Here is a 21,156-nt window from a genome sequence, read left to right on the forward strand (position 1 = left end):
GTGAAAATACATAAAGTACGTATGGATGCACGTGAGGTGCGCAAGTGTTATTTATTATATTATTCCCGATGGTACATATTATTATGTTGAATCATCGTTTTGCAAACTGTGCTGTATACATACACCGTTAATTGTTTGTCTCCGGTGAAATTTTTCGTTCCCTCCCCACCATTTGAAGACTATAAGTGTATAACCGTATGGGTGAACCTTTGACTTTCCCGAGAGAGGTGTAAGAAAGAAAAAGAAAAAAAAAAACCCGCGCTGACGCAAGCACGAGAGTATAAGTGGCAAGTTTTCTTTTCTCGTTCTCCGCAGATCGGTAACTTGTACGGCCGATTCGCGAGTCTCAAAGAATTTCCATTGGATGGATAAGCATTCGAACGATTCGCCGGGCGGGCCCTTGAGCGTGTACATATCGACTGGTGGGACGATGACGGCGAGGAAGAAAAACAGTAGCGAAATGCTAATTGCCGGTTTACGCAACGCACCAGCTTTGTCCGACTGAGAGGACAAAGCGGTGTACGAGATGCCAACAAAGTGTATATATGGAACGACGAATATTGTGTCTCGAAAATGGTAATAAACTCGTAACGCGAGGAGCAATCGGTGCAGCTTTCAACGACGCCGGTGTTGATTCGATAGATGCATATCTGCATGTACATATATTGTATACCCGACTATCTGCCGATCCTCTCCTACTGTATACAAATATGTCTAAAAAAAAGTTATAGAGGAGAGAAAAATGTCCCTTTGAGTTGCACACAAACACACGCGTATGTAATCATGGGATGAGTATGTGATATAGAAGAAAACGGGGGAGGCCGCGATCGTCGAGGCAAGTATACAAGGTATATAAGTAAAAGCGCGCGGACGACCTGTCGCCCAGATAGCGCCGATCGCTGGCTCGAGCCTCACTTTTGCAAACATCGAAATATGCGACGACTCTCGTTGTTGTTGTTGTTGTTGTTTTTATTGTGCCGAATCTATTGATTATTTATACGCGTGTACTGTATAATTACAATACATACACACTCGTTGGTGCGCTGTTTTATTGCTGTTTCGTCGAAAATTTTCACTACGAGTGCCAGAGGTGTGAAAAGCATGCGGTCCTACGGAATTATGGTATTGTATTTTTTTTTCTTCCTCCTAGTTGTTTTTGTGGTCTAGGACAGGGTCCGTTGTATACATTTGTATCCTCGAAAGTCTGTAATGTACATGCGCACATCCAAGTGTGTTGAAAAATATTGCATATAAAAATCGGCAACGGGTTTCGTCACGAGTGTCCATCATGTGTGGAGATTTAACTTCCTGATATGGCAGACTTTTACCCCTGAAATTTCATCCGGTTCGTTAAAGCTTATGGTTAAAAACGTATAGATCGGTGGCTCGGCCGCTTACCGATCATCCACATATTGCCGTGACGAATTTTTTTAAATTGTAACAATGAACGCGCTAGGGTTCCCAAAATGTTTTACACACGTGTGATATACGAAAGAAAAAACTGTTTCTGCATCGTCGCAAGCTCGCGTGTCTCCTGCTCGCTGGGCGGACAAACGGTCACCCGGACAAGCTCTCGGCTAACCAAATGGCACCAGTTCACGCGCGCAGCTCGGGCGGCCGGGCGTTACCCTTGCCCTCCGGAGGATCACCCCCGGCCAACGTGAACAGATTACCAGGTGGTGGCGCGGCTCGGCCCAACGCGGGTCCCGCTGCCCCGGGACCACCCCAGGAGGAGGGCGTCCAGCGCGAGGAGAGCGTTTCCTTCAAGGAGGTCGACGGTGAGACGGTGCGCGTCGTCGAGGGCACCTACGGCTACCAGAGCCCCGAGGGTTTGCCTGTCTCGTTCAAGTGAGTACCCACTGCACTCGAAGATATTCTCGATTTTATTTTGCTTTTCTTTCTTTTCAAGGTACATGGCCGACGAAAAAGGCAACAAGGCTAGCTTCACGATCGGTAAGGCGGCGGGAGCTGGCGGGGGTGGAGGTGGCGGTGGAGCAAAGCCGTCCCCGGGACGAGGGCCAGGAGGCGCTGGAGCTGGAGCTGGTGGGGGTGGTGTCAAAGGTGGCAAAGGTGGTGCCGACGGCGGAGATCGGCAGTACCTACCCCCGAGCTGAGTGCCGATTTTTTGTCGATCATGGATCTCGTTCAGTTTAGAGTGTTTTATGTTTCAGATGTCTTTTTTTTTTTTTCTCACTTTTACAATATGAAAAAATTGTACAAAAATCGTTTGGTCCGTTTATTACAGTATGCGTGGTAGTGATCTTTCATATGCATTAATTATCACTTGTGTATTATGTAAAATAAATTTTATTAATTTTTTTAAAAATGCTTACAAATACACTTTCCGATTTTCTCGAGCAAATAGTTACGACTTCTTAAGAATTAATAGCAGTGGCACAAGGTAAGGCTCAACATTATTAACACAAATAATTACTTCTACAATTTACTTTACATGGTTGGCTTTACAGAACTTCTCAACTCAAAAATAAGAGTTTATCATTTTTACTGAAAAAATAGTAAACAAATATTCTAATCAATATATCTGGACAGTTAAAAAAAAAAATATTAGGTTAAAAACCTTTGGATATTATAATTTATTCGCGTTTATTTATTTGTTCAGTTTAAGTTGTACATTAGGCTCAAAGATTTTTTATTTGTGTTCAATATGCTAGCCAATATTTTAAGCCATATCAAACTTATTTATAGATCTATCAAAATTAATTTATTTTATTTTTTCTTTAATTACAGCTTTTGAGTAGAAATCTTTCAATTGACTTAGCAATATACATGTTGAAAGCTATTTTTTTTACTTGAGTTTGAGCTGGACCTAACACCGTTGAAGTAAAGTTTAGCCAACTTACAATCACCACACATAATATTAATGATGCCACTAATCCTAAGAATTATATGATACATACTGTGGCATTTTGAAAAACAGTTTTTTAACACAGCAGGCAATAGTAGTACATATATAATTTTACTTGCTTACTTATACGCATCAGTTTTCAAACTCTATTTACATTTACGTATATTTATCAAGAGCCTAAGAATTGTTTTTACGACAAAAAGCTTTTATCTTAATATATCTCGGTATGTACTATAACTGTATGGAGTGAGCATCAGTGGGATGTGATATTTTTTTTGAGGATCTTTGATATCAAAAACTATTTCTATGAATGGAAAAATAGTACCAATTTTTCTCGTATTGTAGTATTTTTCAACGTCGTAGTGGAACTTATAACGTCCAGGAGAAAGTATTTTTGAAAAATCATTGCACATTCCATCAGCAGCTGTAGTACTGAAAAAAATTGTATCTTTGACTGTACTATTTTTTTAAGGTTTTATATACTGTTTAAAATGTAAAAATATGCATAAAAATATGCATACCTTTCATGAACAAAGATCCATCTTCCATCCTTTAATCTGTAGAGGATTACTTGCAACCCATTGACAGGAACCCCTTTGCACGTATCTAAAACGTGTGTACTCAACGTAGAACTTTTGAGTGTTTGAGTAATTACTTTTTTCAAATTAGTATTCTATGGAACATACAAAGTATTAATTAATGAGAAGATAGCTTGTATAATTATTTTTAAGTGTAGTTTACCTTATTTAAAGCTTCTTGACTATCATTTGTTTCAGTGATAGACGTCTTTCTAGGAGTACTGTTCGTGGGTACAGTGTTCATTTCACATATTTTTTTACTGGCTTGTGCTTTACTTACGACTGGACTTAATTTTGGAGAAATAAGTGAACCCTTTACCAAAATGTACATCTTTTTAGAATCAGGATTACCCTTTGTCCTTTCGTTGCTATTAACAACTTCTTGTATTACTTCATTCTGTTGAACAATTAAACATTTGTGTTTATAAATTCTTTTGCAAACAATGTATTAATTAATGACTTACACATACTTACCGATTGAGAATTGTCACTTACATCCTTTTGTTGTTCAACTTCATAAAATTGTTCATTGTTTTCGTAATCTTCATCATCTTCGTCATGTCCATCATTTTCAGAATCAACAACCATTTGTAACTGAACTTCATGGGTGTCTGCTTCAATTTCAGAATCAGCATTAATCATAGCTTGTGACGTACTAGCTTCTTTTTCCTATTAATTAGGAGTAATTATTTTTTTTTTGTTTCTTAAAAAAACGTGAGTGCATTAGCCATCAGTTTCTTGGACTCACCCTTTCTGACTCACTGGTGATACCAGATTCTTCCATTTCTCCCCCGGATACCTCGGCTTCTTCCTCTAGTGTTTCATCATACATCTCTCCATCTTCGTAATCATTGGAATCATCATAAGTGGCATATTCTCGCTTTATTGTCTCAACACTTGACATACGACCTTCTCTCTGTAACCAGCACAGTGTTAAAATAATGAAAATTCCAGAATATTGCTAAATTCAAGTATCACATGTATTTACCTTATTAAACTGAACAGCAGCTCTTTGATGCTTCAAAGTACACATATGCTTTAACAACGACAGCCTGTGTGCATGCAAGTTTCTGTCACAAAACTTGCAATAAGCTCGGGTTAGCTGATCAGGCACTGATGTCAGCCAATCTGAAGCAGATCAATCGTTATTTTATTTTTACATCAATTAAGTATGATGTGTACCACTGGAAATGAAATAAAAGATGAATAAAGAAATAAATAGGCATGAAACTAACCCTTGAAATCGGACATATCTTCCCATTCTTTGCGATAACGCTGTGTGTAAACACGAGATTTGGCATGGCTTATTTTGCCGGTCGGAGTGAGCCTGACAGGCACGTTGGCCTCGGTAATGCTGGACACCTCGACAATGCGGACGACGTCGTGGACATCGGACATCTGGATTTTCTCATTTTCCTCAACCTCAACTTCCATGTCCGATGATTATTTCATTTACACGGACACACACGAGATTTACAAACGACAACGCAAAACAACTATCAAATAATTTTATGGAACGCGCCAGGATTCGATTTCGAATGTTTAAATCTTTATCACTAGCTAGAGCCGTCAAAAGCTTAGAGTTTTTTGTGTTCACTCTCCCAACCCAAGTAAACACGATATAAGTACCTATATGGAGTAAACCTGGGAATTGTACGGCGAATGTCCCGAGAGATGTGCTGCCCTGCTTGTTATATAGTGTTTTAGTCGTTTCTTTCTCATCGACTCCCTAGGAATTTATAGATTTGAAGTATAGGACCTTGAGATTGGAAATTTGTAGAGCTTATTAATTTATTAGTCCCGTATTGATTTGAGTGTATAGAGATTTGAGGTAACAAACGAGGTAAAATAAAATGGCGTTCCAACAGATGCACATATATATATTTATGTGAACGATATATATGTCGTACGACGTGACGACACTGACGACTGACGACGTGACGACACTGACCACTGACGACCGCCGTAGGTAAGTATGTGCGCAGACATGGTAAACATTTTCGGGCAAAAAAAAGGATAGGTAGGACGGAAGTCCGGTCACGACATCTGCATAAAAACGCATAAGCACGCACAAGAACAAGTATGAGGTATGAGTGCAAAAAAACACGTACGAGTGCACGAAAGTTTATTCGAAAATTCACCTCCAAAAGTATAAATATATAGAAGGTCAATTTTTTGGCAAAAGATAAATTGTAAACTTGCCGCAAGTAGCACAGACAACATCAACTTTTTATGTTATATCTATTCGATTAGTTGCGGCTGGTTTATTATTGATTATATGGCTCTACTGTAACTAATTGTATTAATTATTTGTATCAGCGCCATCTAGCGTTGATGATTTCTGAACTAGTGAACTAAAAAGTGGCCCTAGAATTCTGAACGAGAGCTTTAGGCAGTTTAGGCCCTAGAGCCATTTAGTCAATTATAAACCAGCCGCAACTATTCTGCCGGATATATAATAAATTTGATGTATGCAGTGCTATTTGCGGCAAGATCGCAATTTATCTTCTACCCAAATATCGACCTCCTAAAGCTCTGATTCAGAGTAATTTTGATTTTTTTATATTTGTCAGGCGAACTCCAAAATATCGGGGAAATTTGAGTTATATCGCGAAAATTTTTAAGATCTCTAGCCTAATAATTTTTTTTCGTGAATTTCTTTCAAAAGAAATATGGTACTTTTTTTGGTTGAAATCAGCTTCGCTAAATGGCACTGATTGTAAATTAAATATAGACAATAGTGTCACGTTATAGGTACCAGAAATAGATTCACCGAGTAGGGAAAAACGTGAAGGTGAATTTAGTCACTGTTGTCTGTTACTATACTGTGAGGGATAATTAAAATGACCAATCACCATTAGAGAAAACCCTCTGTTTTACTTATATGGAAATATGGGAAAAAAATAGTTCATAGGTATGAAAATCGGTGTCCTAGCTTCGATAAATCGGTAATTTTATTCCAACGATCGAACGTACGATGAAATTCATGCAAAGCTCTTCACGTCGGTAATCAATTCAATTTGTCCGTAAGTTCACCGAACTTTAAAAGAATAAACGAAGTAGCTATAGGTACAATTGTTATGCTTTTGGCGATTCACCGCAGTGGGACTTTTTTAACAAAAAACAATGGCGACACATTTGCATCAAAGACCTGAATAAAAACGGATGTTGGAAAAAAGGGACACGGTTCAAACAAATACCCATTTATCGCGTGCACGTGGATAGATTATGCTAAAATGAAATTATCTAAATTAAAATTAAAAGTCTATCAATTATTGTATGAGTATATAAAAATACAATTAATACATAACATACATATGAAAACCCCTCTTATTTTATACCTTCGCGTGGTAAAAAAGAAAAGTCTTTAGAAGACGCAAATCGGAAAAACAGAAGCCCGCATTATAAAGAACAAAACCGCACGTACACACCCATTATTGGCGTGTCGAGGGAGAAAAAAAAAAAAAGCCTTAGCTCGGCGAGGGCCCATGTTATATATATGTATATACGCATATACTTGTGTGGGCATCAAATAAGCAAAAGAACGTATAAGTAAGAGGGCCGAGTTCCCGCTGCGCGAGACCCCAAGGCCCAAATACTTAAATTTCTCCATCTACCTGCTTTTTGCCCACGTATATATATATGTATATGAGAGGTATATAATGTTAATATGTTGGAGAGGGAGCGAGCCCAACGGCCCTCGGAGATAGAGAGCATCGGCGGGGTCCGGTGGAGGCACGCCGGCCGTTACAGTTTATGCCCCGAGAGTAGTCCCCCTTTGAATCGAGGAGAGTTACCTGTATATATACCTATATATGTACAGATGCGCCGTGAGAATATTGTTGTACTCGGTCCTGTATATCTGTATACACGTACCTGCAACCGGTGTATAGGCTTTAAATGCGTTTTTATATTGTCGTCGCAGGAAAGTAGGTGGAGCGTCGCGAACGACGATATGACCGTTTAATTTTCGTCTTACGGGTTTTATAGTACAGCTACTTAAAAATGAAGATTATTTTTTCATCGTCATCGTCATTGTGTATATTGTTTGGTGTAAGTGCGGCGATGCTGGACGATAACAATAAAAACACGGAATCTTAAAACTGATGAACAAACCGCAGTTAAGTACTACGCTTGCAAAGTGACAGAACGCAGGTGATGATGAGGTGACCGTGATCTCGATGGTGATTACTATATACGGATACGTTTATCTTAAGCGCCACCTGTACTCAGATGTCAATCACACATTTTTTATTTTGTGCACTTTAGATATAAAAAAAAAAAATAAATAAATAAATAAATAAGATCGAAGGAAAAAAAATGAAAAAATACCGAGTGGAGGCTTTTATAGTACCAACGAACGTGCAGAGTCCGAGTTCGCCGAATCAAATCGACGATGAAAAGCTCGCCATCAAATTTAAAGAAAAGTCCATCTGCGAGGAATCCGATGTAAAAAGCACCGAAGCAGGTGACAAAGTTTTCCAAGTTTCCAAGGACGAGCCGATAACTGCAGAGTCGTGCAAAGCGGAAGAATCGGATGTCGACGCAGGAAAAGAAGAAGAAGAAGTTGGTGCGGGTGACGAGTCGTCGGATCTGTCTGGAGTATTTTTCGAGATCGACGAGCACATATACGACGAAATAAAAATCCCAGAGGTCAAGGGAAAAAAGCCCGAGGTGGAAAATGAAGGGCCTTCCCGTAACGTCCAATACGCGAAGGCTTACCTCAAAATCGAGGAGCCCGTCTACGACGAGCCCTTCGTAGGCAGCTCGATGATGAATTACAATGTTTTCGGCTCAGGGAGCAACAGCATCATCAACAATTACGACGTGCCTCAAAGCCGGTGGACGCTCGCCAGCTCAAAGTACCGGCGCTTCGGTATAGTTGCCCCAAAACTGCCGAAGCGGTCAAGCAGCCTGCACTCCATCAGCGAGGGCATCGAAAGCCTGGACGAGAACCTGCAGGACGAGCTCTGCTGCCACGGTCGGAAGAACGGGTGTTTGCCGAGCGCCAAGCGCCCGGAGGACATAAGCGACGAAATATTCAAGGAAAACTGGATGCAGAGGCTGGATGCGCTGAGGAAGCTGGAGACGCTGCTCAAGGACAAGGAAGTAGCGCTGCAATCGCGCGAGAGGCTCCTCTTCAAGAAGGAAAAGGAGCTGAGAATACTCGAGAGGCTGGTCAAGGACAAGATGAAGCAGGCGGAGCTGTACGCCAAACGGCATAGAAAAGCTCTCAGTGCGGAGAGCGTTGTCCACGACAATCCCAATGAGGCCCAGTCGCTACCTGAGCCCATCAACAAGGACCACCGGCCCAAGTCCGAGACCGGCTCGTCGAATTCGCTGCAGGCGTCGAGGACCAGCTCGAGAGACTCGCTGGACGGCAGGGATCGGGACAATAGTAAGCCTATTCCTCCTTCGATTGTTACGAGGAATGCTCCAAACTCGAGAAGCTCACTGGTCACGGACGGCAGTAGAATGAGTCACAGGATCGGCAGCACGAGGTCACGATCGAGGCCGCGCCAGAAGATCAAGTACGAGGATCTGGACTCGACTTTGTCCGCCGACCTTGGAGACTCGTCGTTTGTCGTGACCTCGAAAAAATTCGATCCAGTAATCTTTAAGAAACCTTTGGCCTTCACCAGATCTGCGAGCGAGAGACGGCCGAGGCTGGAGCTGCAGTCCGTTTCTACCCTGCCGGTTAAAAGTTTGTCGGAGAAGAGCGATTTTTCGGAAGGTTCGACCAACGGGATGCTGGAGGAGAAGGCTTTGAAGAAACTCAGCGAGAACATCATAGCGACTCAGAAGCAGGAGTCCAAGCTTTTTAATTATGGTCTGATCGATGGAAACGTGACTGCTCCACCAGCAGGGGATCAGGAGAAAAAGGACTTGACCAATCATAGGAAGTTCTCTTATTTGAACTTGGATACTATAAACAGGTCGATAAGGTCGAGAATGAGGTCTAAGGATAGGCCAGCTTCTTGGAGCGAGGAGACGGACGATTGGTTGAAAAAGAAGAGACAAGCTTATAACATGGCAACTAAAAGTACGACGATTCAAAGTGCAAATGATAAAGAAAATTTAGATAGGACGAAAAAATTAAATAAATCGTCTAAAATTGCACAAAAGAAGGACGATAATCACAAAAGATTTTCCATATTTCGTTGATTGTAGGACAACTATATTAACGTTCCTACCACTGTATTCTGAACTAATCACTGTATATTTTATATAGTTACTAAGTAGTTTAATAAAAAAAATACTCATTGAAATAAATTTCTCGAATTTTTCATTTTTTAATTTTGATAATAAAAAATCACGTCATCAATACAAATTGATCTTAGGCATAAATTGAAAAAACAAAACAGAAAAAAATACATTGATGTTTTGATTTTTTTTTTTTTTTTTTTTTTTTTTTTTATTAAATAAAATTAACTATGGGTAACATGTCTTTTGAGATGTTAGAAGACTTATGAATAAGCTTTGGTTACCATGATGGCTTTGCTGGTGGTACATCTCGTTTGTAAAGAGCTGTCTTGTCTCTAAACTTTGACATTCTTTCGTCTTCAATCTTATCTAGTTGATGACCAATAAATATACCAGCTAAGGGAATCAGCATCAACAGATAATTTTTACGAAATTGGGAATTGATCACTTTGATGTCTTTCGTTATGATCTTCATATTTACTGGACTTCTTGATTCTTTAAAGCCAAGCTAGCTTTCCACCTCTGAGTGCGAGAGTAGTCTGCGTATATGCAGTAAAAAAAGAATGATGGAACTATGACCACCAAGGAATATCTCTTCCACAAGTTACTTGCTAGTTCTAAGCCCATCAAACTGAAAAACACGATTATAAATGAAAAAACGACTTTATTAATCATTAAAGAATCTAGGTTATGTCCATTACGTAATGGCAACAACAAGCAATTTAAAGGGTATTGCAATAATTCGCAACACATTTGTAAATGATTAGTATACAACTGTATCATAAAATTAACTACAAAAAACTTGATCGGCTTAACAGTATCATAGTATTCAGCGATGCAAGTGACTGTCAAGCTTTACTCTACTTGTTGCAAACGTTATTGCATACTAGGTACGAACACAGATACTCTATACAAAGTTACAACAATAAAATATGTTAATTACCTTTTTACATTAATTATAGAGTTAAAACAAATAATTGACACTCTTTTGGAATGTTTAGATTGATATGACACTAAATTTACGGACCTGCGACATACACAATAGCACAAACACCACCGCAATCTACAGCTGATCGAATCAATCATATATATATATAGCTGCTGTTATTCGTTGGCGCGCCGACTCAAATCATTACTCAAGTAAATAAGTGTTTTTTATATTTTTGTACGTTTTTTTTTTAAAGAAGTTTTTAAAAATAAATATTGCACTTGTATATATGCTTTCTCCTTTTCCAATTTACATTTAGATAATTTTAATATACTCACAAGCGTCAAATATTGTGAATAATTAAGCTCCTGCTTCTCTGGCTAATTCGATCTTTATGTTCAACTTCAAATTGTTATAATTGCAACGCGTAAAGTAGTAATATTCAAAGTTGCAATCACTCTTTGATGATAAAATAGTAGATGTAGTATAATTCTTTGATAAATGATAAAAAGTAAAGGACAAACATTTAAATCTCAATGAACATAGTGATTTGTTGTTTACAAGGTTGACCCCTATATTTTTGGGTCAATAATAAATGTTTCAAGGATTCATAGATAATCATTCAATATAAATGTGCCGTCACTCGGTAAGTTCAGATCAGTCAAAGAGTTTGGAAGCTCAGGTTTATTTTACATTATTAATTTTTTGTGTTACCATGCAGTACGTTGCCATCATAGTATTTTTACTCTACGCAACGGAAACGCTCCAAGGTTTGGCCAGTTGATAATTATATATACAATAAGCTTTTACAAGTTAATCTTAATAATAAAAATACGTACTTTTTGTACTTCATAAAAAAAAAAAAAAAAAAAAAAAAAAAAAAAAAAAAAAAAAAAAAAAAAAATCGACAAGTGCACAGTTGCATGTAATTTCCAGCAACGCCGAAAATCGTCGGTGGTAAAGATGCCCCGAAAGGCAAGTACCCGTACCAGGTGTCACTACAAAATCGGTTTGGCCACTTTTGCGGCGGCTCTATTATTAACAAACGTTGGATTCTGACCGCAGCGCACTGCGTCGACAGGTAAATCAACGTATAATTTTTCTTCTCACGATGCATGACAAAAAACAAAACGATTATTGCAGAAAAAGACCGATGGTCATCGCAGTCGGCTCCAACTCGCGCATCATTTTCGAGAGATCGAAAATATACCAGCCCGACCGCGTCATCTGGCACAAAAACTGGAGCAGGTCCGACCTCGCCAACGACATTGCCCTGATCCGCGTCGGCCGTGACATCGAGTTCACGAACAAAGTCCAGCCCGTCAAGCTCCCCACCGAGGGGTTCAACAAAACCGGCAGCCCGATCGTCCTCACCGGTTGGGGCTGGATCACGGTAATACATTGTTCACTCCTCTTTCTTCGTTTGGTTACTCGGTTCTTGGTGTAAATCTTTCTTATTTGTCCAAAGAGCATAGGTCCCAAGCCCTTTGCGCTGCAGGAAATCGAACTGAACGTCATTGGCCAGGATGAATGCTCGAAAATGGCTGGCGAGAAGATCAATGACTCCCAGATTTGCACCCTAAACAAGGCCGGGGAGGGCGCTTGCTTCGTAAGACTTTTTTTTTCCTTTTTTTTAAACCAAGTACTTGTACAACAATCATTTTCAGGGTGACTCCGGCGGACCTCTTGTTGCGGACGGTGTGCAAGTGGGTATCGTGTCGTTTGCCGTCGAAGCTTGCGCGGCTGGAAAGCCCGACGTCTACACCCGCGTGTTTTCGTTCATCGACTGGATCAAGGATAAAATTTCGAGCGATTGAAGTATCGTCTACATTATTTTAGGTCAACTCTCTCGTGATAACAGAAGAATTGATTGTTAAGAAAATAAAACTGTTTTAAATCGAGTCGTACAAACGATCTTATTTATTCAAAACATCCTTTTTCAACTTGACGAGGTGCATTAGAAATCTGCTGCACGCAGGCCAGGATGAAATCTATAATTGCAATAGGAATGACGTTATTGTTCGACGAGGTCGCCCGTATATGAGTTTTTTTCTAGCTACAAAAAATGCAATGAAAATTTCAAGGATACAGCTGTAACGATAAACGTTTGACATAGCAGTTCTTTCGTTCGAAAATCCGTTCTTCATGGAATCTTGATGAATGGGTTTTTTGTTTGATTAATTTTTTTATCACATAGAGTACTGTGTTTAAGAACTTTATTTTTATTTGCAATATAAAATTTTACTCTATACAAAATACATTTATTTCAGACGGCTAAAAATCAATTAGTTTAAAATAAATTATTCATATATACTTTTTTTTTCTTAAAATTATCAATCGCAAGGCGATATGTACAGCGTGTAAAAATAATTTTATAGACGAATAATACAATTATAACACCAGTTCTTTTTTTAAAAGAAACCAAAGTTCAAATAAATCGTAAAGTTACTCCAGTAAAATCATTTTTTAATTTTTGCATTTTATCGCTGCAATAAAAAAATAAAAAAAAATCATCTCGTTTTGATAGTCAAAAAACAAAAATTGTGTTAATATATTCACGAGTGAAAATTAACGTACCCTCGGCGTTCTCTTGTTAGGTGAAGGCGAGACGCTAACATTTCTGCTACGCAGACTTAAAACTCTTACAGGACTTTCAGTATTTTTTAATGGTGACTCTTCGAGCGAGTTTATTCTTGGTGATTTCGGAGACGCAATAGTTAGCTTTAAAACTTTTTTTTTACCGGGTGTAGTCTGTTTTTCAAGTTTTAATCTAGGGCTTGCGATCAACTTCTTCGCAATATTATTCCGTGGTACATTCTCTATTGTATTTGATGGTGTTAAAACATATTTACTAGGCTTTTCCATTGATTTCTGTAAACCCAAATTAAAATTTTTTTTATCACGTTTGCTCGAATAAATTATAAGTTATATATATTTATTACCATTGGAGTTTTCTTTGGTGAAGGTGTTACGCTGACATTTCTATTTCGCAAATTCAAGACTCGAGCTGGGCTGTTTTCGGAAATCTCGTTAGGCGAGTCGGTGTTGGTTATTTTATTCTTAATTGACTTTATGCTTGGTGATTTTGGCGAGACAACATATACTTTCAAACCGATTTTTTTTCCGGGCGAGATCTCATTTTCAATTTTTAATTTAGGGCTTGGAATTAATTTTTTCGCAACGTTGTTCTTTGGTACGTTCTCTGTTGTATTTGATTGTATTAAAGAAGATTTACTTGGAGTTGACACCGATTTCTATAAAATAAAAAAATTAAATTTCTCTAGATCATTCATAATAAATAAAATCTGCTCAAGTAAACTATAAACTCTGTATACCATAGGAGTTTTTTTTGGTGAAGGTGTTACATTGACGTTTCTACTTCGCAAATTTAAGATTCGAGCTGGACTTTTATCTGTAATTCCTGCAGGCGAGTGTATGTTGGTAATTTTGTTTTCAATCGAGCTTATTCTTGATGATTTTGGGGACGCAACAGTCAGTATCAAATCAGATTTTTTTTCAGGTGTGGTCTCATTTTCAACTTTTAAGGTAGGACTAGCAACTAACTTTTTTGCAATGTCTTTTTTTGGTAAATTCTCTATCGCATTTAATGGCGTTGAAGCAGATCTACTTGATGTTTCGATCGATTTCTTTGAAATGAAGATACAATTTTTGAGACTGTTAGGTATGCTCAAATTTTAAAACTAAATTCTTACCTTTGGAGTTTTTTGTGGTGAAGGTGTTGCACTGACATTTCTATTTCGCAGATTAAAGATTCGCGCTGGACTTTGCTCTGGAGTCTTCACGGGCGAGTTTATCATTGCGTATTTAGATCGTAAACTATTGTTTGAATGAGCTTGGGTGGCCTATTGTATTTTCATTAGTTTTTTAACGAGTTTTAAGAAAACATCAAATGTATTATTCATATTGACATTACCAGATTACTTTCCAATGGAGTTCGAGATGAAGCCGCCTTAGGAGATCCAAATTTTGATAAGCCGCGAGAAACGAGAACTCGGGATAAAAATGTCATATGGTCGGTCTACACGAAAAAAAAAAATCAATAAAATGATACAATTGGTTAATCTCATGAAAAATCGAACAAGCTTCCAAATACCTGTTCATCCTCTTCATCTGAAACTAAATCAACAGTGTCATTGAGATTGCGCTGTACAGATTGAGCTGCAATTGATTTTTTAAGATTTATTTTGTCAAATCTAATTTCACTTCTTGTCTCATCATCTTTATCGATTACAATAGCTGGCGCCATAATGACTTTCTCGGTTGTGGAACAAACTTTCATCAAATTTTTATTTAAGAGTATCTTTGAAAGTGTAGAACCTTTTTTTGTTCTTCCTTGTGACATTGGAGAGTCTGATAGCTCAATTATCTCAACATTCTTGACAGGAGTACACATTTCGGAGAGCACTTGTGTGGTCTAGACACAAAATTTTTAAAACCACGTCAAATATCATTGCAACGAATTAGTTACTTGATTAGTTAAATAATATTAAATGATTCCAAACAAGTAGAAGAAGCAAGTTCTTTAATAGATTTAATTTTATTTACCGTTTCTTCTTGTTTTATACTATTTTCTAAAATTACAGATTCGTTTTCGTCGAAACCATTTGATTTATTATTTATTGCTTCGGTTGTAGATAAAATAGATTTAGTTGTTGATTTCCCGTGCACTGGAGAATCAATCATAGATTCAGAAAATCTTTCAGTTTTCTCAACATTTTTTAATTCTTTTAGAGATCCTGAATTATTAACTTGTGACGGCAATTTTTTTTCATTTCCTAGTGAAATCTAAAAAGACAGTCAATGAAAAATCCGAAGGACGACAACTGATATAAAAAATTAAATAGAATTACCGATTCAGTTGAATTATTACCCGTAAGTTGGGGTTCAGTTAATGATTGAATCATCTTGTCAATTTTCTGTTCTATATTTTCTGCCATGCTACTTGAACGATTTGGTGAATCTTTAGCCATTTCTCTATTGAATGTCTTACTTAACGAATTTTCGTTTGGAGACTCCTTGAAGCTCTGTTAAAAAATTTCTCCAAATTAATTCTAATAATTAATTAACAACCACAAATGTTTTTTCAGAGACGTACCTCGTTACTTGTTTCCTCTTCGATGTCATCGTTGGTATGATTTTGATTTAAATTAACAGAAGATCTGCGTGGATCATTAATGAAAGATTTTTCAGTTATTTCTGTACTGCTCGTGCATTCAGAATCACCACTTTCTGTTGTTAATAAATGTGATGTATTAGGCTTGTCTTTCTCTGGTTCTATATTTTTTGCCATGCAACTTGAACGGTTTGGTGAATCTTTAGCCGATTCTCCATTAAATGTCTTACTCAACAGATTTTCGTATGGAGGCGCTTTTAAACTCTGTTAAGAAATTACTCTCAATTAATTACCGTAATTAGTAAACAATCTGTAATATTTTTTTTTAAACATACCTCGTTACTTATTTCCTCTTCAATGTCATCGTTGGTTTGATTTTGACTCAAATTAACAGAAGAGTTGTACTGATCATCGATGAAAGATTTTTCCGTCATTTCTGTACTGCTCGTGCATTCAGAATCACCACTTTCTGTTGTTAATAAATGTGATGAATTAGGCTTGTCTTTCTCTGGTTCTATATTTTCTGCTATGCATCTTGAATGGTTTGGTGAATCTTTAGCCGATTCTCCATTAAATGTCTTACTCAACAGATTTTCGTATGGAGGCTCTTTTAAGCTCTGTTAAGAAGTTTCTCTCAATTAATTGCCGTAATCAGTAAAAAATCTGTAATATTTTTTTTTAAACATACCTCATTACTTATTTCCTCTTCAATGTCATCGTTGGTTTGATTTTGACTCAAATTAACAGAAGAGTGGTGTCGGTTATTGTTAAAAGATTTTTCCGTCATTTCTGTACTACTCGTGCGTTCAGAATCACCACTTTCTGTTGACAAATGTAATAAATTAGGTTTGTCTTCCTCTGTTTCTACATTTTCTGCTATGCAACTTAAATGGTTTGGTGAATCTTTAGCCGATTCTCCATTAAATGTCTTACTCAACAGATTTTCGTATGGAGGCGCTTTTAAGCTCTGTTAAGAAATTTCTCTCAATTAATTACCATAATCAGTAAACAATCTGTAATATTTTTTTTTAAACATACCTCGTTACTTATTTCCTCTTCAATGTCATCGTTGGTTTGATTTTGACTCAAATTAACAGAATAGCTGTGTGGATCATTGACGAAAGATTTTTCGGTGATTTCTGTACTGCTCGTGCATTCAGAATCACCACTTTCTGTTGTTAATAAATGTGATGAATTAGGCTTGTCTTTCTCTGGTTCTATATTTTTTGCCATGCAACTTAAACGGTTTAGTGAATGTTTGGCCGTTTCTCCATCAAACGTCTTACTTAACGAATTATTGTTGCGAGACGCTATAAAGCTCTGTTAAGAAATTTCTTTCAATTAATTGCCGTAAGCAGTAAACAATCACTAATGTTTTTTTTTAAACATACCTCGTTACGTATTTCCACTTCGATTCCGTTGTTGGTATGGTTTTGACTCAGATTAACAGAAGAGTTGTACTGATCATCGATGAAAGATTTTTCAATGATTTCTGTATGAATCGTGTGCTCAGAATTACTATTTTCGATTGTTGTATATAAATCATTCGATATTGAATTAGGCTTGTCCGCTTCTGATTTTACATGTTCTGCTGAACAACTTGAACGGTTTGGTGAATCTTTAGCCGTTTCTTCATAAAATATTTTACTCACTGCATTTCCGTTCACAGACTCTTTCAAACTCTGTACAAAATTTTTTCTCAATTATTTCCAGTTATAAAAAAACAATGACGAATATGTTTGCAAAAGCATACCTTGTTATTTATTTCCTCTTTAAGGCCGTCACTACTATGGTTTTGACTCAGATTAACGGAAGAACTGTTCTGATCACAAATAAAAGATTTTTGAAGAATTCTTGAATTGTTTCCTTCTTCTGAAGTACTACTTTCTACAATTTTAGTACTATTTAATGAATCATAAAACTCGTTCGAAGAATCTGTTGCAGGAGTACTATGAGAACTAACTCTTTCATTCTGAATAAATTAAATTGAGAATAAGCAGAAAGTAAAAAATGTACTACTATGCATAAATTAAAACTACAGTTTATTAAAAATTACATTTTTATCCAAACACTCTGCTATTGGTGATAATAATTTATTTGATACCAATAAATCAGGGATATCTTGAATTCTGCTATTCAGCATACGTGGTGACTCAGACGACTCATCTCTTGTAATTTCTTCAAAAACGTTTTTTAATTTTGTATCATCATCAGAACTTGAATTATCAGCATATTCGCCGGTATTAATTATGAATGTTCGACGCCTGTTTGAGATATCTTTCTGCTATAACAAAGGAGCAAATTTTAAAACACATATTATACTTAAGGGGGAATAATGCATGCAAATATAAAAAAATACTTGCTTGCTGTAGCAATGAGTTGAAAAAATCATGCTGTACAGCTTCATTAATAACACTGGAAATAACTTTTTCTTCAGATTCTTTATCGTTTGTCTGTAAAATTAATTCTGTTACACCGCTATCAATTTTAGTGTTATTTAAAAGGACAGTGTTGAAAAAAATAGAGGGGGCTGTCTCGTCCTCAATAAAATCATCCTAAAAAAAATTACAACGATACGATAGCTTTAAAAAAAAGAGCACTGGTTAAAAATTAATATTTTACTAACTGGATAATTTGCATCAAAACTCGATGGGTTTTCATCTGAGTAGAAACAGCTAACAATTTTATAATTGTAATCATCACCCTTACATTTCTCCAACTCTGTATTGTGCAAAGATTGCAAGCCTTTTGTCCAAGATTGATTATTAGCTATACTAGCAGTACTACAACTTTCAAAGTCCACCTTTTAATTGTAAAAAGATAAATTGTTATTTGATTGTATTGAAAAATCATGATATATTGATGTAGGCTTTATAACATATTTTAATTCTAGGAAATGATTTCTTAATCTGATATAAGTCGCCCATATTTTCGTTCTTACTAGTAGCCACTAAAGGAAAAAATCGTCATAAACACAATCACTTTTTTCTTCTTCTAATAAATTCTTAGAAACTAAAATTTATGCTCAACTGTTTCGCTACTAATGATAAAGTAAAATACTAAAGATAAAATGAAGTAATAAAAATTGAATTACTGTATGGTAAAATTTTAAATGTACCTTATCAATGGAATTATTTCTAATTTTTTTTTTCCTGTCAGAAGATATGGTATCAATTCTGCTAAGATTCTTCCGTTCATCATTTTTTTTATATCTTGAGTGGATATAACTAAAAAAAGGGGGTTCAGAATTAAATTTTTCAATTTGGAACCAACCTAGCTTGAGTACATCAAATAATTATAATTTACCTTTTCCTTTTTTGCCCTGAATTAGGAGCAATGTTTTCTTTTTCACAATCATCTGGAAATAAAATCATGTATTACAAATTTACTAGCAACACCAAAGAAGTTTCAAAAATAGTAACCTTGGCAATAATTCTCTTTTTTTTCTATGTCTGGACTTAATATCTGTTTACCAAAAATAGGTGGCTCATCTGCATCATACGAGTCATCAGAGAACAATTCTTTTTTTGTTGCTCCACAACTTTTTCTGTCAAATCCTAGGATAAAAAAATTTTTTTTCAATGAAAACATTGCATATTTGAGGTCAATTTAAATATATGTTTACGATGTATTCACCTTTTTTGACATGATTACCGATGTCATGCAAATGACCACTATTAGTGGGAGGATGATTTCTGGATCTCACAGTGATATTTGAATTGGCCAGAATTTTTGGACTAAAGACCTTTTGAGATAAAAAATTTCTCAACGTGAATGGCGATCCTTCAATTTCCTTAATAGGGCTTTTATGAATTTTTTTTAAACATCGAAATTGGAATTGATACGTTTTAGGAGCAAAAGACTAAAAAAGCATTCAAAGTATTTTTAGAAGACTTTCATTGATATCATTAATTAAAACTTAATATTGGTGTACCTTGGGAAGCTCTTGGTTTTTACTGTCTTCATAACTCAATGGACCGTGTAAAAAAGGAGGTGAATGAATTCTGTGCCTCACGACTCCAACAACAAAAGGACGTTTTTGCGATGGTAAGATCTCTTTGGCCTTTCTTTGTGCATTTGGTTTCTTTGGCCTTTTTCTCAGTATATGTTTTGTAATAGGTGTAGGAGGTTTTAAATCTGAAATACATTTTTCGCCATGAAATAGCTTATTTTTTTCCCCTTAAAATATTCATTTAAAAACATGTCGTATTTACGAGTTCAATCAACAAGTACATCCTATTGAATCTAATAAATTTGACCGTATATTATTAGTACCTGAATAACACCGCTATTCAGGTATTTATATGCGGTAAATAGTATTTTTTTGCATTAGTTACTGTGACCATGATAAATAAAAGAATAACCGATTAGTCATGGACTTGTTTATATCGACAAAGATAGAAATTTAAAAACAATACAAATGTGTATGTATACACGCATGTTCAATCGTCGTTTCATCCAATATCAATTTGCTTTTTATTCATATAACTTACGTGTGAAGCTATTATCAAAATGTAATTAAAAAACAATGGACGCATAGTCTAAATAGCGTGCCAGTGTCTAGATAAAAATGCAGATTAAAATAAATAGACTTATCTAATCTAATGAACTTAGGTATGTATTCTTGTCTGAGCAAGCGCGAGCACCTTTGTAAAGCTCAAGATCTTAGATTAATGTAACCGTTGTTTAACTAACATAGCATTTCAACAACACTACAATATTTATGTACCTATGGGCCTTTAACATGATGAGAAAGAAAGTCATGGGCCTTTCAGATCGAGGTACCAAATTAAAAATAACAAGCGTAACACATATTGTCGATAGATTTGCCGTAAAAAATAGTAATAATAATAATTACCAATATCATTGCACTCATCCTCAAAGGCAGCCTGCCTATTTAAATCAAAAGCCAAACTCCGTTGTTCTTTACGATTACGCCAGCTCTCCTCCCTTTTATGAAAAATGTCTTTCACTGAATTTTTTTTATATAAATCCTGGTGAATTTCCATCGCAATGCTCTCGGGTGCAACTTTAACAATATACGCAGAAGACAACGCACAACACTTTACCAGTTTACAATTTTACAAAAATAAACCGATGTTGTCGAGTAACAAGGGACCTTTTCTCCCCCGAACAAGTCCGTGCAAGAGAGACTACAGCCATCAACTGACTTCGTCACTTCGATTTTAAATCGCGCCAACGGAAACTCAACTCAAGAGCCTACTCTGGAAGCTTCAAATGTTCACCACAAAATGTAAATACAGGGCTTTGGGTGGCGCTAACGTCGAAAAGCCCACTTTTACAGATTCCAAAATTCATCACCCTCTCTCTCTCTCTTTTGCTACAATGAATATATGTATATGTATAAGTAAACAATACGCCAAGCCCGCGCGCGCAAGAAAATTTAAATGGATATCACGTCAAAGAGCGCGTTGGGTGTTTACAA

At 36.5% G+C, this 21,156-nt stretch overlaps 6 protein-coding genes across 10 annotated transcripts; 3 read left to right on the forward strand and 3 right to left on the reverse strand.

Annotated features, from left to right (window-relative positions):
• Nucleotides 1-959: 959 nt before the first annotated feature.
• LOC106636047 (uncharacterized) lies at nt 960-2,114 on the forward strand. The gene is made up of 3 exons (XM_014348280.2): nt 960-1,122; nt 1,523-1,848; nt 1,910-2,114. The coding sequence occupies exons 1-3, from the start codon at nt 1,102-1,104 to the stop codon at nt 2,112-2,114; spliced, it is 552 nt and encodes a 183-aa protein (XP_014203766.2). The 5' UTR covers nt 960-1,101.
• Nucleotides 2,115-2,334: 220 nt separating this feature from the next.
• On the reverse strand, nt 2,335-5,293 carry LOC106636034 (uncharacterized). Of its 2 annotated transcripts, none has more exons than XM_014348263.2 (7): nt 4,680-5,293; nt 4,433-4,572; nt 4,193-4,360; nt 3,940-4,113; nt 3,608-3,841; nt 3,388-3,539; nt 2,335-3,298 (listed from the first exon to the last, which is right to left on the reverse strand). In XM_014348263.2, the coding sequence occupies exons 1-7, from the start codon at nt 4,876-4,878 to the stop codon at nt 3,073-3,075; spliced, it is 1,293 nt and encodes a 430-aa protein (XP_014203749.2). In that variant the 5' UTR covers nt 4,879-5,293; the 3' UTR covers nt 2,335-3,072. The 2 variants fall into 2 exon arrangements, with proteins under 2 accessions (XP_014203749.2, XP_014203748.2); XM_014348262.2 differs by having other exon boundaries at nt 3,919-4,113.
• Nucleotides 5,294-7,764: 2,471 nt separating this feature from the next.
• LOC149375251 (uncharacterized) lies at nt 7,765-9,609 on the forward strand. The gene has a single exon (XM_089589643.1). It carries the CDS (start codon nt 7,765-7,767, stop codon nt 9,607-9,609), a length of 1,845 nt encoding a protein of 614 aa, XP_089445769.1.
• Nucleotides 9,610-9,769: 160 nt separating this feature from the next.
• Nucleotides 9,770-10,718, reverse strand: LOC106646472 (NADH dehydrogenase (ubiquinone) MNLL subunit). Of its 2 annotated transcripts, none has more exons than XM_089589651.1 (2): nt 10,676-10,718; nt 9,770-10,279 (listed from the first exon to the last, which is right to left on the reverse strand). In XM_089589651.1, exon 2 carries the CDS (start codon nt 10,121-10,123, stop codon nt 9,929-9,931), a length of 195 nt encoding a protein of 64 aa, XP_089445777.1. In that variant the 5' UTR covers nt 10,124-10,279; nt 10,676-10,718; the 3' UTR covers nt 9,770-9,928. The 2 variants fall into 2 exon arrangements, with proteins under 2 accessions (XP_089445777.1, XP_014217997.2); XM_014362511.2 differs by having other exon boundaries at nt 10,592-10,718.
• A 573-nt stretch (nt 10,719-11,291) lies between these two features.
• On the forward strand, nt 11,292-12,393 carry LOC106635933 (chymotrypsin-2-like). Its single transcript, XM_014348126.2, has 5 exons — nt 11,292-11,346; nt 11,513-11,657; nt 11,720-11,969; nt 12,045-12,185; nt 12,244-12,393. The coding sequence occupies exons 1-5, from the start codon at nt 11,292-11,294 to the stop codon at nt 12,391-12,393; spliced, it is 741 nt and encodes a 246-aa protein (XP_014203612.2).
• A 382-nt stretch (nt 12,394-12,775) lies between these two features.
• LOC106636031 (uncharacterized) lies at nt 12,776-20,862 on the reverse strand. 3 transcript variants are annotated; one of them, XM_089589603.1, is made up of 24 exons: nt 20,569-20,862; nt 19,645-19,847; nt 19,347-19,572; nt 19,133-19,267; nt 19,017-19,068; nt 18,829-18,937; nt 18,337-18,513; nt 18,074-18,265; nt 17,767-17,991; nt 17,464-17,682; nt 17,102-17,392; nt 16,749-17,030; nt 16,399-16,677; nt 16,046-16,327; nt 15,693-15,974; nt 15,448-15,621; nt 15,143-15,382; nt 14,691-15,011; nt 14,511-14,615; nt 14,290-14,439; nt 13,912-14,223; nt 13,519-13,830; nt 13,136-13,447; nt 12,776-13,062 (listed from the first exon to the last, which is right to left on the reverse strand). In XM_089589603.1, the coding sequence occupies exons 1-23, from the start codon at nt 20,717-20,719 to the stop codon at nt 13,145-13,147; spliced, it is 5,022 nt and encodes a 1,673-aa protein (XP_089445729.1). In that variant the 5' UTR covers nt 20,720-20,862; the 3' UTR covers nt 12,776-13,062; nt 13,136-13,144. The 3 variants fall into 3 exon arrangements, with proteins under 3 accessions (XP_089445729.1, XP_089445728.1, XP_089445727.1); XM_089589602.1 differs by having other exon boundaries at nt 13,154-13,447; nt 17,767-17,994; XM_089589601.1 differs by having other exon boundaries at nt 17,767-17,994.
• Between the last annotated feature and the right edge of the window lie 294 nt (nt 20,863-21,156).

This window comes from Copidosoma floridanum, unplaced genomic scaffold, assembly GCF_036245765.1.
Source record: "Copidosoma floridanum isolate Cflo_tuat_1 unplaced genomic scaffold, Cflo_Japanese_pri ptg000009l, whole genome shotgun sequence".
NCBI classification, from domain to species: Eukaryota; Metazoa; Arthropoda; class Insecta; order Hymenoptera; family Encyrtidae; genus Copidosoma; species Copidosoma floridanum.